Source organism: Notolepis coatsorum (assembly GCF_963971535.1).
Source record: "Notolepis coatsorum genome assembly, chromosome: 18".
NCBI lineage: Eukaryota > Metazoa > Chordata > Actinopteri > Aulopiformes > Paralepididae > Notolepis > Notolepis coatsorum.
The window spans coordinates 15,515,168-15,528,376 of NC_140182.1; the positions used below are offsets into that span (position 1 = coordinate 15,515,168).

General features: G+C 43.6%; 1 protein-coding gene across 1 annotated transcript in view; it reads right to left on the reverse strand.

Moving 5' to 3' along the window:
* The window catches only part of LOC311244845 (cadherin EGF LAG seven-pass G-type receptor 1-like), a gene marked incomplete at its 5' end in the record, with an annotated part of 142,700 nt that overhangs the window by 38,580 nt on the left and 90,911 nt on the right, over positions 1 to 13,209 (reverse strand). The window contains 6 exon segments of the mRNA XM_084334527.1: positions 1,514 to 1,608; positions 3,157 to 3,258; positions 4,011 to 4,194; positions 5,311 to 5,431; positions 10,690 to 10,831; positions 11,873 to 12,047. Of these exon segments, the coding sequence (XP_084190653.1) occupies positions 1,514 to 1,608; positions 3,157 to 3,258; positions 4,011 to 4,194; positions 5,311 to 5,431; positions 10,690 to 10,831; positions 11,873 to 12,047 (819 nt within the window).

The following is a 13,209-nucleotide window of genomic DNA, read 5'->3' on the forward strand; positions in this document are numbered from 1 at the left end:
ACAAAATGTCCTGGTGAGGGACCCCCCAGACCCCTGCTTAAAAAGTGGCCTGACTGGGGCTATATTTCGCACTATATTTCCTGGCCTGAATGATTTCCCCAGTCCGGCCCTGGTTAAAAGCCTCCAATGCTTATTAGTGTGTGTGCGTTTGAACGTGTGCATGTTTCAACCATACATTTCCATTTATATAAAAGAAATTATATTATATATTTTTTTACCTCCTATAATAGTGGGGGTCGCGGCTCTCTGACCCCGTTATTTTTGGGTTGCGGCCTGAAAAGTTTGGGAACCCCTGGTCTAGCCAACAGAATCGGTTTCATCGTCAAATACATTCACATGTAACTTGGTTCTAATGGATTGCTGCATACAAACACAATGGAACAAACATAATTCATGTACACATAATATCCTAGAGAAGAAAAGAAGGATATGTACATGGTGAAATGCTATAGCAGGTGCCTGTGTACAGTTAAAAGGACAATTCCACTTCTGTCACTTACAGCACTGGCACTCACTTACAGTTATACGGATCGATTCAAAACAAAATCTCATCAAACTGACTGAAATGGCCTTTAAGAAATCAAAACTGTGCATATGAATATTAGGGGCAACAATGTTTATTACATTAGTTAGGCTATTCCAAGGTTCATACAGTGGGTACAGAGAGTAAAGACAAATACAGAACTGTTTTCTGTCATCATTCATGTTGATCATACACTGTGTTAACTCATTCACTGCCAACGACGAGTATACTCGTTATTGGCAGCCAATCGTTGGACGCCAACAACGAGTATACTCGTTATTTGATCGTCATTTATTTTATTCGCTATTTCCATTCATTATCCATCCAGGGAGCCTGGTGTTACCATAGGGAATGAGTCTGAGATCGCAAAAGTCCAATACCGCCGCCTGGTGGGATGCGGCCGGTGTTGCACTTCCTTTGAGACTCTATGTATGGGGCTGTGTGTCGATTATATTGGTCCGGGCGGACTTTTCTAGTTCTAGTTTAAAATAAAAAATATTTGATAATAAAAAATATATATACATTCATTTATCACTCTGTTAGTATCTGTCTACATCAGTCAAAGCACTTCTTCAGGTCTTGACCAGTCTCAGACGTCTGTCTAACCTATATGGGGTCTATCAGCTCTTGAATACTGTAAGTTGGGGGTCGACAGTGGGGGTGACAGTGGTTCAGGAGGTAGAGTAGTCGTCTGGTAATCTGGAGGTTCCTGGTTCGATTCCCGCTCCTCCCCTGGCAGCGTGTCGAAGTGTCCTTGAGCAAGACACTTCACCCCTAATTGGTCCCGATGAGCAGGTTGGCACCTTGCGTGGTCGCCTCCGCCGTCGGTGTGTGAATGTGTGAGTGAATGGGTCAAATGTGAGGAACAAATTGTAAAGCGCTATATAAATGCACCATTTACCATTTACCATTTAAGCACCTAAGCTGTCAGTAGCACTGGGTCCAACTGTCGAGGCATGCGTGTGATTGACACGTAAAAAGCACACTCACCTCTTTTTTAAGCTTGGCGAAGGAGAGAGAGGTGCAGTTGAACAGATCAGGAGGCAGCCATCCCTGCTCATCACTGCAGTGACGGACAGCAGTGCCTGGAGGGAGGGGGGGGGGGGGGGGGGTTCAAGAAGTATATTCAATATTTCCAAGGTACAGATGATTACATCATCTATGTACAAAGGTCTTATAATAGACAACAATTTTGTTCTGTCAAGAGACTGTTGTCAGAGCGATCATCATTTTCCAATTATTAGATATTTCATATTGCAATGTAACTCGTCTTTTGTAGCTGACAATAAAGTGTGGGGGGGGGGGAGAAATAAGGCGAAAATGTCCCATAAATCGGTGATGCAGCCTTTGTCAACTACGCCCCCCCGAAACTATGGAACAAACTGCCCAAAAACATCAGGGAAGCCAACTCGCTAAATATCTTCACCTTAAAACGTATCTCTTTGCTCATGCATTTAAATGAGGGGAGGGAGACTTGATATCTTGACACAAATTGTATTTTGACTGCTCTATTATTATTCTGCCTACTTTTATGCACTTCCTGTCAAATTCATGTGTCAGTTGACTCAGTTCTATCCAAATTTTACCTTACTACCTTCTATGCACTGTCATTTAGAACTGAACACCATTGCCGCTGCGTTAAGAGCGATGCACTGCTCTGTTGTTCTATAAAGTTCATTTAGAACTTTGTAAAGAAACTCAAAGTGTTAAGAGCGATGCACTGCTCTGTTGTTCTATAAAGTGTTAAGAGCGATGCTCTTAGGCCGCCTAGACTCATTACATCAACACTGATCATTGTATTGTAAATGCGGGCTATTTTATTTTATTGAACTATTTTATTGCACTGCAGTACTGCATCATTTTACTGTCTATTATATTTTACCAACTATTTTATTGCACTTTTTTACTGTCTTTTTTTTTGTCTATTCTATTATTTGTATTACTGCCTATTTTAAAACTGAATCAAACCGTAAACAGAGAGGCCTATTGGGATATTAGATCCTAATGTGAAAAACTATGATTTGCCTTACCCTGCTGCTACCTTTTTTATGCTTGTTTTATATGTCTGTAACCAATGAATAATATGTTTTATATGTCTGCACTTTATGCATTGCTCATTTTATGCCTGTCTTTTTTACTGCTGTGAAGCACTTTGAGCTGCAATTTTTGTATGAAAGGTGCTATACAAATAAAGTTATTATTATTATTATTATTATTATTATAAATGTCAACCTACATAGTAAACCATAAAGGTACATGTAATAGAGTGGCAAAGTCTGATGCAATGTTCTAGGCTGAGAAGTTGGCATTTTCCACAACTGACCTATCTCAAACCCGCCCCCTCTCTTCTCTATCCTCCAATCACAACTGTTGCGCAACAGAAGCAACAATTGTGATTGGAGGATCGAGAAAAGGGGGCGGGTTTGAGACTTTGGGGCACAGTCCTGAATCCCTGTGGAAAACTCAACTAATCTTTGTGAAAATGTTCGCCTTAGTTAGGCTAATATATTCCTATTTTCCATAGAAATTCAGGATTACAACCCAAATGACGGCAGTACTGAGTCCAGGCATACAAAGTGACGACACGAATGTGTGATCAACAGATACTGTGATTTCCTTCGCTGTGCACTCACCAGTCGAGCCTTTGGGACACTTCATGGCGGCAGGTTGACCAAACTGCGTCTTAGGCCACCAGATTCCTGCATCGAAAGCCTTGGGGCAGCCCTCGTACACAACTGGAATCATAAACAGGATATACACTTGATACACACGCTAACCATCAGAGTGCGTGACTGAGTGAGTGACTGGGTGAGTGACTGAGTGTGTGACTGAGTGAGTGACTGGGTGAGTGACTGAGTGTGTGACTGAGTGAGTGACTGGGTGAGTGACTGAGTGCGTGACTGAGTGAGTGCGCAAATATGGTATTGGCTGATGAGAGTGAGAACACAAGTTCAAAACAGGTTAATCTTTCAGAAATGCCCATCTTCAGATAATCAAAACGGTATCACGAGTGTGTAGGGTTTACAACACTCCCCGTAACAAAGAACACAACTATGTTAATTACAGGAGAAATTAACTGAAATGGATTAGTTCTTTAAACAAAAGACCTTATCAGCGTTACTCTGTTGTTCACTTGACATTTGTATTTGTAGCTTAGCACAATGAATGGAAGCGGACATGACCGGTTAGCCTGGACCGGGAGAGAGAGTGTTAGTTGGACAATGCCCAGGCTAACCGGTCATGTCCGCTTCCATTCATTGTGCTAAGCTAGGCTAACATGCAGCCAGATAGCTTTCTACTGAACGCACAGAGAGGAAACTGGTATCTATCTTCTCGTCTCTCTCTCTCTGAAGAAGACAATAAGCTAACTTCCCAAAATGTTGGCGTGTTCTAAGCAACACAAAAAAATGCTCATTCTTCATTCGGGCCAAACGTCAGCTGTGATGTTGATTGTCTTGCGGGCGCATCATCTCTGATATAATCGTACCCATGCAGCCGCCGGAGGTGACCTCTGCGTAGGGGTTGTCGCAGCGGTTGCACTGGCGCCCGATGACCCCCGTCCTGCAGGGGCACTGGCCTGTGTGGGGGTCACAGCTACGAGACATGGCTCCCAGCTGGAAACATTCACACGGATAGCAGCTGTCGCCGCCCGTCGATTGGAAGTAGTTATCCTGCAGAGCGGGGAGGAGTGGTTCAGCAGTTAGCAGTTGTTGCTATAAATATATATATATATATTAATATTCGTACCCTTTCTTTTATATAGCTTCTCTTTTTTGTAAAGTGTCCTTTTTTTTTTTTTATAACTTTGACCAGTCAGCTGGTTCTTTTTAGCGTTTATCGCTTTTTCGTCGCATTCATACTTGGTCAAGTTCGACCGACAGAAGCAGGCTGAAAGGGTTCAGATGGGGGGAAAGACACTCTGGGAAAGGCACGGCTGCCGTCCGGGATTCGAACGCGCTCAGCCCCAGATCCGCGCGAGCGCGGTTGTCCACGGCGCTGAAATAGCACTCGCGGTACGTGGTGAGCTACTGGAGCTCCCATTGTAAAGTGTCCTTGAGTCTGAGAAAGGCGCTTCTCTCTCTAAATCCAATCTATTATTATTATTAGCAGACCTGGGTTATCATGTCCATAAATGTACGGTAACAGAGGTACTTTGAGACCAAATGTGTGCCTGAAACCAATATAAGTCTGGTAGAGGGAGAGAGAGAGAGAGAGAGAGAGAGAGAGAGAGAGAGGAGGAATGGGAGATAGACCGGGGAAGACATTCGGCAAAGATCACCGGGTCCGGGAGTCGAACCCAGGTCGGCCGTGTTGCACCGTAGTGCTGTATGCGGTGCGCCACTCGGGCACCCCTTATTGTGGGTTTTAACATGTATTTTAATATTTTCCTTACCGAATAGTTTTTATTGTGGTAACATATCCCTTACCTACTCTTACTAGTAGCACTGCTGGCCAGTATGACTACTACCATAGTGCCTTTATATCTGTATCACTGTACATATTAATACTACAACTATGTACATACATCAGATTAGCAATACACCCAGTGGTACTAATTTATGTCGTTTATACTCCAGTTTAATCACCTGCACATTGTATATTACTATTGCACGTTACTGTTACATTTGCACTCTGGTTGGATGCCAAACCTCTTTTTTCGTTGTACTGTACTTGTGCTGTATGATGACAATACATTTGAATCTAATCTAATCGAATCTAATCTAATCTGTATAAAATACCTTTATCATAATAGACTGGGGTTCACATCCCGTTGCTCCAGTACCAACCTTGCACCGGCACTCCCCCGTGGTCTTGTTGCAGTCTCTGTAGAAGCCCTTGGTGACGTCACAGTGGCAGGGGCCGCAGACAGGGTTCCCCCACCAGCCACGGGCACAGGGGAGATTAGCTCTGGAAACCAGTAGGTCACCAATTAGTGGCATTATAGAACCTCGACGGTCCATTTCACAAACATGGATCACGACCCAAGATTATAAAGTATACTAGTGATTGATTGATTGAACATTTTATTAACAGATTGCAGAATGGGTACAATACAGTACGGCTCAATACACACAATTGTTATTAAGGGGATGCAGACCAGAGAAAGACTCTCGTCTTGTTTACATCAGGGTCCCCCATTTTCAATTCATAATGAATTGTAAGTAAGGGTGCAATTAGCACCGTGCAATCCATTCTTTGTGGATCCATCCCGCCCTCTTTTTCCGTGGGCTTTTTATAAACTTTGGACCTGTACTACAGAACCGTTATGTGTTCCAGCTCCTACCTTTCAGCTGGAATTTAAAAACAGGCATCTGGCAACCACTAAACAAATGTGAGTCCACACAACTTTTACTTCAGTGTGTAAACTTAAAACCTCTGTTACTCTATTTCATTAGCACTCAAAGTGATCTTTCTATATTGTGTTAGCAACTTCAGGATGTTACCTTTCAAAAGAGACCAGACTCATGCATGTGTTATAAGTATAAAGTATAAAGTAAAGCAAATTACTTTGGGTATGCAATCGTCAAAAACTAAACTAAAATGGCCCAGTTTTTGCCCGATGCTTAAGAGGTTAAAGGAGCACTTTGCCAATTTTCAACCTTAATCCTATTGTTCTGATGTAACTCACCAACGTGTTCTATGTCTCAAGAGCACAGCACAGCAGAACCAAAGGATTAAGGTTGAAAATCGGCAAAGTGCCCTTTTAAGCCGAGAATCTCGTCTATAACAAATAATCTTACAGTAGATAATTTCTCAATGTAGAACATCATGCTAAAGCGATGTATCTTCTTCGTTCTGCTCTGTAATCTGTTACAACTATACGGCAGGAGTTCTTAAACCTTTTCACCCCAGGGCCTAAACGTTACTGCCCCAAAGCTGTGGAAATCCAGGTTAAAAACCTACCTGTTTATCCAGGCCTTTTAGCTTTTGCTTTTAAACTGGGCTTTTTTTCACACCTACCCTGTTTTATGTTGTGTGTTTTTTCTATTTATTTTACTTACTTACTAAAAAGGACAAATTACATTTCACACCTAAGTTTGTTTGAATGAAAAGTGAAATAGTTACTTTTGTTGTGCTTTTTATTGGTTTGGTTATGTTTCAAATTGCCAGCTGACAAATCAATCAAACTTTCTGAACACACAGGTCAGCCTTTTATTGGACATCATGTTGAATCCGAACGAACACAAAAAGAATGTTGTGATCCCCACTTTGGCTTGCACACATGTTACGAAACACTATACCACTATACTACTGTACCTACCTACTGTCACCTGAATTATACAAGGTATTTAGTTAGTACCACAACATGATTTGGCAGCAGCAAAAATAATATGCTTATGATGAAATATGGAAATATATAGGAAAATGTAAACAAAAACTGTGCAATCAGCTTAATTAAAAGCAACATTTTTGGGGTCTCTTCCTACTTTTTGATTTGATTAAACTGGATGGATCACATCAGGTGTGAAAGCATCTCTAGTAACGAGGATACTGTGTCATCTGGAGAGAGAGGCCACACTGGACACAAGTAGCCAGCAGATGGAGGCAGAGCCCTGACCTCCTCAACACCTCCCAGCCCTGACCTCCCAATCTACACACCTGACCTGGCCAATTAGTGAGAGAGAGCAGAGAGAGAGAGATAGAGAGAGAGAGAGAGAGAGAGAGAGAGAGAGAGAGAGAGAGAGAGAGAGAGAGAGAGAGAGAGAGCTTCCTCTCACATTTACTGACCCGACAGGGTTTGTACCAGTTAATGTGAGTTGATTAATACAAATGTGCTTCTCACATCTACAGTACCGTCCATAACAAGTACACCTCATATCCATTATGGTCTATTATGGCCTAGAACTGTGCCCTGAGAGGGAGGTTTGCCCTGAGTGGGAGGTTTGAAGGGTCAAAGTGGGTATCAAACAGGAAGGAAGACTGTCAGGTTTTAAAACTGTGGATACCAAACAGAAGGTAAAGATGACTTTGAACTGAATCCAGAACTATTTTATTGCATTGTAAAAAACTGTGATTTTATATGTATGTAATTTATGTGATAATTTCATGTCTATTCTATTCTACTATTTTTTTTTATTTTTTTATCCTCTCGTCCTCCGATTTTTCTGTTTTTCTCCCATTCCCAATTTAGTCGTTGTGCCAATTCCCCCCTCCCCTACCTGGTTGTTGTGCGCATGTTCTCCTACTGGTCGGTACAAGGGAATCCTGAAGTCATCCGCACGCTTCCTCCGACACGTGCGGCGACAGCCAGTGACTCTTTTTTCACCTGGCAGCGAGGACTCTCATTGGTGAAGTGTAACGCGTGGGAGGGCACGCTGCCTTCATCAAGTCCTGCCTCCGCTGAGCAGGTGCCCAGACCTGACCTGTAGGCGTCGCTGTCCACAATGCCAGATTCCCACCCATGACTTGCCCTTTCCCTAACCCAGCCAAACGGGTTAGTATAGCGATCAGCCCAAGCCTCAAGCAATGCTGACTCCGGGAGTCGAGACCGCAGCCTCTTGCATTGTTGACGAGCGCAATCTCCGCTACGCCACCTGACCGCCGTTATTCTACAAAATTTTTATCAAACCCTAAATAAAGTGGCCTGTTGGGATGTCAGATCCTCATGTGAAAAACTGTGATTTTATATCCCCTGTATGAAAGGTGCTATACAAATAAAGTTGTTATTATTATTATTGTTATTATTATTATTATTATTATTATTATTATTATTATTATTATTATTATTATTATTATTATTATTATTATTATTATTATTATTATTATACTCCAGGACCACTTGACACAAAGTAAACCTTCAGCAAGAAAAGGTAAGCTTACTAAAACTAGTATTTCCCTCCACTACTACACCACATTCCTGGAGTCAAAACCAGCACGCATCAAAGCAGCCCATCTGGAAATTGTAAGACGTGACTTGGGGCCAGTGGTGAAACAGCTCAAGCTATTCAACACCATCTGATATTAAAGCCAAGAAATGAGATTAACAGAGAGAGGCTTAGCGCCAGGGGTTCACTCGAGGTAAGCCGAGAAAGCACGCAGAGATGTCTCTACGCCTGTACGTCACAGCCTGTTAAACAGCTCTGTCTCTACGCCTGTACAGTACGTCACAGCCTGCTAAACAGCTCTGTCTCTACGCCTGTACAGTACATCACAGCCTGCTAAACAGCTCTGTCTCTACGCCTGTACAGTACGTCACAGCCTGCTGAACAGCTCTGTCTCCATGCCTGTACAGTACGTCACAGCCTGTCGAACACCTCTATCTCTACGCCTGTACATCACAGCCTGCCAAACAGCTCTGTCTCTACGCCTGTACGTCACAGCCTGCTAAACAGCTGTCTCTACGCCTGTACGTCACAGCCTGCTAAACAGCTCTGTCTCTACGCCTGTACGTCACAGCCTGTCGAACAGCTCTGTCTCTACGCCTGTACGTCACAGCCTGTCGAACTGCTTTGTCTCTACGCCTGTACAGTACGTCACAGCCTGCCGAATAGCTCTGTCTCTACGCCTGTACGTCACAGCCTGCCAAACAGCTCTGTCTCTACGCCTGTACGTCACAGCCTGTCAAACAGCTGTCTCTACGCCTGTATGTCACAGCCTGTCAAACAGCTCTGTCTCTACGCCTGTACAGTACGTCACAGCCTGTCAAACAGCTCTGTCTCTACGCCTGTACGTCACAGCCTGTCAAACAGCTCTGTCTCTACGCCTGTACAGTACGTCACAGCCTGCCGAATAGCTCTGTCTCTACGCCTGTACGTCACAGCCTGCCGAACAGCTCTGTCTCTACGCCTGTACGTCATAGCCTGCCGAATAGCTGTCTCTACGCCTGTACATCACAGCCTGCCAAACAGCTCTGTTTCTACACCTGTACGTCACAGCCTGCCGAATAGCTGTCTCTACGCCTGTACGTCACAGCCTGCTAAACAGCTCTGTCTCTACGCCTGTACGTCACAGCCTGACAAACAGCACTGCCCGAAGTGCATTATAACTGGACCGTATAACCGGACATCTGCGGCCAAACTCATTTTGAGAGTAATAAATAAATAAATAACAATAAATGAAGCTTGTCTTGTGAGACCAGCTATGCTGTGTGGTCTAGAAACGGTGGCACTGACCAACAAGCAGGTGGCGGAGCTGGAGGTGGCAGAGATGAAGATGTTAAGGTTCTCTCTGGGAGTAACAAGGTTGGACAAAATAGAAAATGTCTACATCAGAGGAACGGCCCATGTTGAGCAGTCCGGGCAGAAAGTGAGAGAGGCAAGACTGAGATGGTTTGGACATGTGCGGAGGAGGGAGGTGGGGTACATTGGGAGGAGGATGCTGGAGATGGAGCTGCCAGGAGAGAGGAGGAGGGGAAGGCCCAAGAGGAGGTCTATGGACACAGTGAAGGAGGACATGCGGGCAGCGGGAGTGACGGAGGAGGACGCAGATGACAGAAACAGATGGAAACGGATGATCCGCTGTGGCGACCCCTGACGGGAAAATCCGAAAGAAAAAGAAGAAGAAGAAAGAAGAAGCTTGTCTGAACATTTATGAATTATGCAGTGATGTAGTCATCAGAAAAGTAAACAGACTATAGTGCTATGTCTTTATGCCTCAAGGCATTCCTGAGATATCGCGTTCACGAGACAACGGGACGGACTTGAGGTCACAGTGACCTTGACCTTTGACCACTGAAATCTTGAACTGAACCACTGAAAAATGTTAAATGTAAAATGAAATCTTTTCAGTTCATCCTTGAGTCCAAGTGGACGTTTGTGCCAAATCTTAAGAAATTCCCTCCAGGCGTTCTTGACGGACAACCTGAAAACCTAGTGCCTCCGGCCACGCAGAGGCATAAAGGGAGACAAATAAATATGGCGGGAACAATAATATCATATTAACAATAATAATATTATATATAATATTGCTAGGGAAACAATGTGAGACATTAGGAGAACGCGGCCCAAACATTCCCTCAGCTCATATACAGCATGCAGAGAGCTAACGGTGCCCTACCATGACGCCACGAGGAAGAAATGTAATAAAAAGACCGAAAAAATACATAAATAAATCACACACATAATTACAATCCCACGTTCAAGTGTGTGGTCCTGAACCTTGTTTTCGCTGAGGCTACAACTGTGTGTGTGCACCGACCGAGCCAACCCGGGGGGGGGGGAACTCACTTGTGCTGGCAGTGCTCTCCGTAGAAACTGTTGCCACACTGGCAGCTGTAGCCCTGAGCGGAGCTGGGCTGGCGCACGCAGGAAGAGACATGCTGACAGGGGTTCAGGAGACAGGCATCCACACAGTCCCTCCCGAAGTACCCTGGGAAGTGGCAGACACAGGTAGACGTGTATCATAAAGTTACACATGTCTTGTTTTGACCATGAAGAGTCATCATCCGGTATATATAACGGTGTGTGTGTATCTGGCACACGCTAATATTTGGCTACGGTGATAGAGCGATAACACATTCTGCAAGCACATACTCTATGATAGTACAATATGATCCGATATTGAACAGTATATTGTATTTGTGATATACTGTAGAATAGATGCATCAAAGTGATGACTGTAAAAGGCACTGAATAGAGATTTGGTAACCTTTTAAAACAGGCTGTGAACAAAATGTAATTACAATTTTGGTACTTACAGTTACAGTAATGGACAGAGTACAAAAAAAAATATATATATATATATATGTATATAGTGATAGTGGCTCAGGAGGTTGAGCAGTCGTCTGGTAATCCGGTTAGATTCTCGCTCATCCCGGGCAGTGTGTCAAAGTGTCCCTGAGCAAGACACCCCTAACTGCTCCCGATGAGCAGGTTGGCACCTTGCACGGTCGCCTCCGCCGTCGGTGTGTGAATGTGTGAGTGAATGGGTAAAATACGAGGAACAAATTGTAAAGCACTTTGGGAAAAAGCTGCTATATAAATGCACCATTTACCATTTAATATGGCAACTAATTAGTCCGCTACTTGTAATTATGCCTTGTTCGCGGCCTGTAAACAAAAAGGTTACCGAGATCCCCCGACGAAAGGACTGTCTTCTTCTAGGACTAGGCTTGATTGACTAGTAGGCAGGCCAGGTAACTGTAAATGGTAAATGTCTGCATTTATATAGCACTTTTATCCAAAGCGCTTTAGAATTTGTTCCTCACTTTTTACCCATTCATTCACACACCGACGGCGGAGGCAACCATGCAAGGTGCCAACCTGCTCCTCGGGAGCAGTTAGGGGTTAAGTGTCTTGCTCAAGGACACTTCGACACGCTGCCCCGGGAGGAGCAGGAATCGAACAGGGAACCTCCGGATAACCAGACGACTGCTCTACCGCCCGAGTCACTGTGAGAGCGCAGTCTTACCAGGGTTGCAGACGCAGCTGTGGGAGCCCCAGTGGTCTGTGCAGCGGCTGTTCTGTGGACAGACGCTGGAGCCACAGGAGTCGGGGACCTCGCAGCCGTCCTCCACCCTGATCTTCTGGCCCTGGTGCATGTTCACGTTCGCCAGCTTAGTGGAGGTCTCGCCCATACGCACACCCTGGAGAGAGAGAGAGAGAGAGAGACACACACACACACGTATCTGTTACCTTCATGCTACTCTTATTACCACATGTATACAGTATTAGATTGATTAGATTGTACTTTATTGTCATTATATTTCCATACAACTAGATTTGGGACTCAAACTTAAGGTGCAGTAGTGTAAGCAAATATAAAATCACACAAGTAATAAAAGAGAAACATAAAATACTATACATTAAAACAATGTTACAATACTGGACAATAAATAAGTATCACTACATTGCTATGTCAGATTTATATTCATTGTTGATTTGATAATAAATACTAACCTTCGTACTGTCTTTTAATATCATGCACTTTGCCAACTAAGGCAACCTAACCTGTACTACTACCTATGCTACTATGTCTATACTACTACCTACTATGCTACTACGCACTCAAGACTGTAGCACTCAAGTTCAACACTTCAAGTTCAATGTTCCTGACCCTTAGGTGCCAGAGTTGTACCCTGCCTGCTGACTTGTTGTACAGAACTTGTAATCGCTTTGGATAAAAGTGTCAGATAAATGACTAAATGTAAATGTAAATATGTATCTCTTTTCTATTTAGTTATTTATTAACAGCTAAATATTGTTGCTGTCATCTCCAATTCTGGTGATTTTCATGTTTTTTTTTACATGAATTGAAAGCTGTGTTGTGATCAAATGTCACGACCATAGGACCATGGATCAAATAATAATAATAATAATAATAATAATGGAATCATGGATCAAATCCACACAGTGGCCATCTTGCTGTCATGTCGTGCTCAGGTCGTATCTAATGGCGTTCGTAGACTCATCCAGAGCCTCACCTGCAGGCAGCCGTTCAGTCCGTTCATACTGTAGATCAGTGTTGTAGTCGAGTCACTAAATCTCGAGTCCGAGTCGAGTCTTGAGTCCCCAGTGTTCGAGTCCAAGTTTGAGTCACCAAAGAAGAGCCAGAGTCGAGTCCGAGTCGAGTCCCCATTACCCTAGTCCGAGTCCAAGTCATCAAGGTTGAGTCCACTCTGGCAGTCAAAGAGCTGACATACAAATAAAAAAGGGTCTACATTCAACATAAATGACACAGCGGTCACCACCGAAATGAAATAATGTTACGGTATTAATATAGCCATCAATATATTATGCCAAATGATT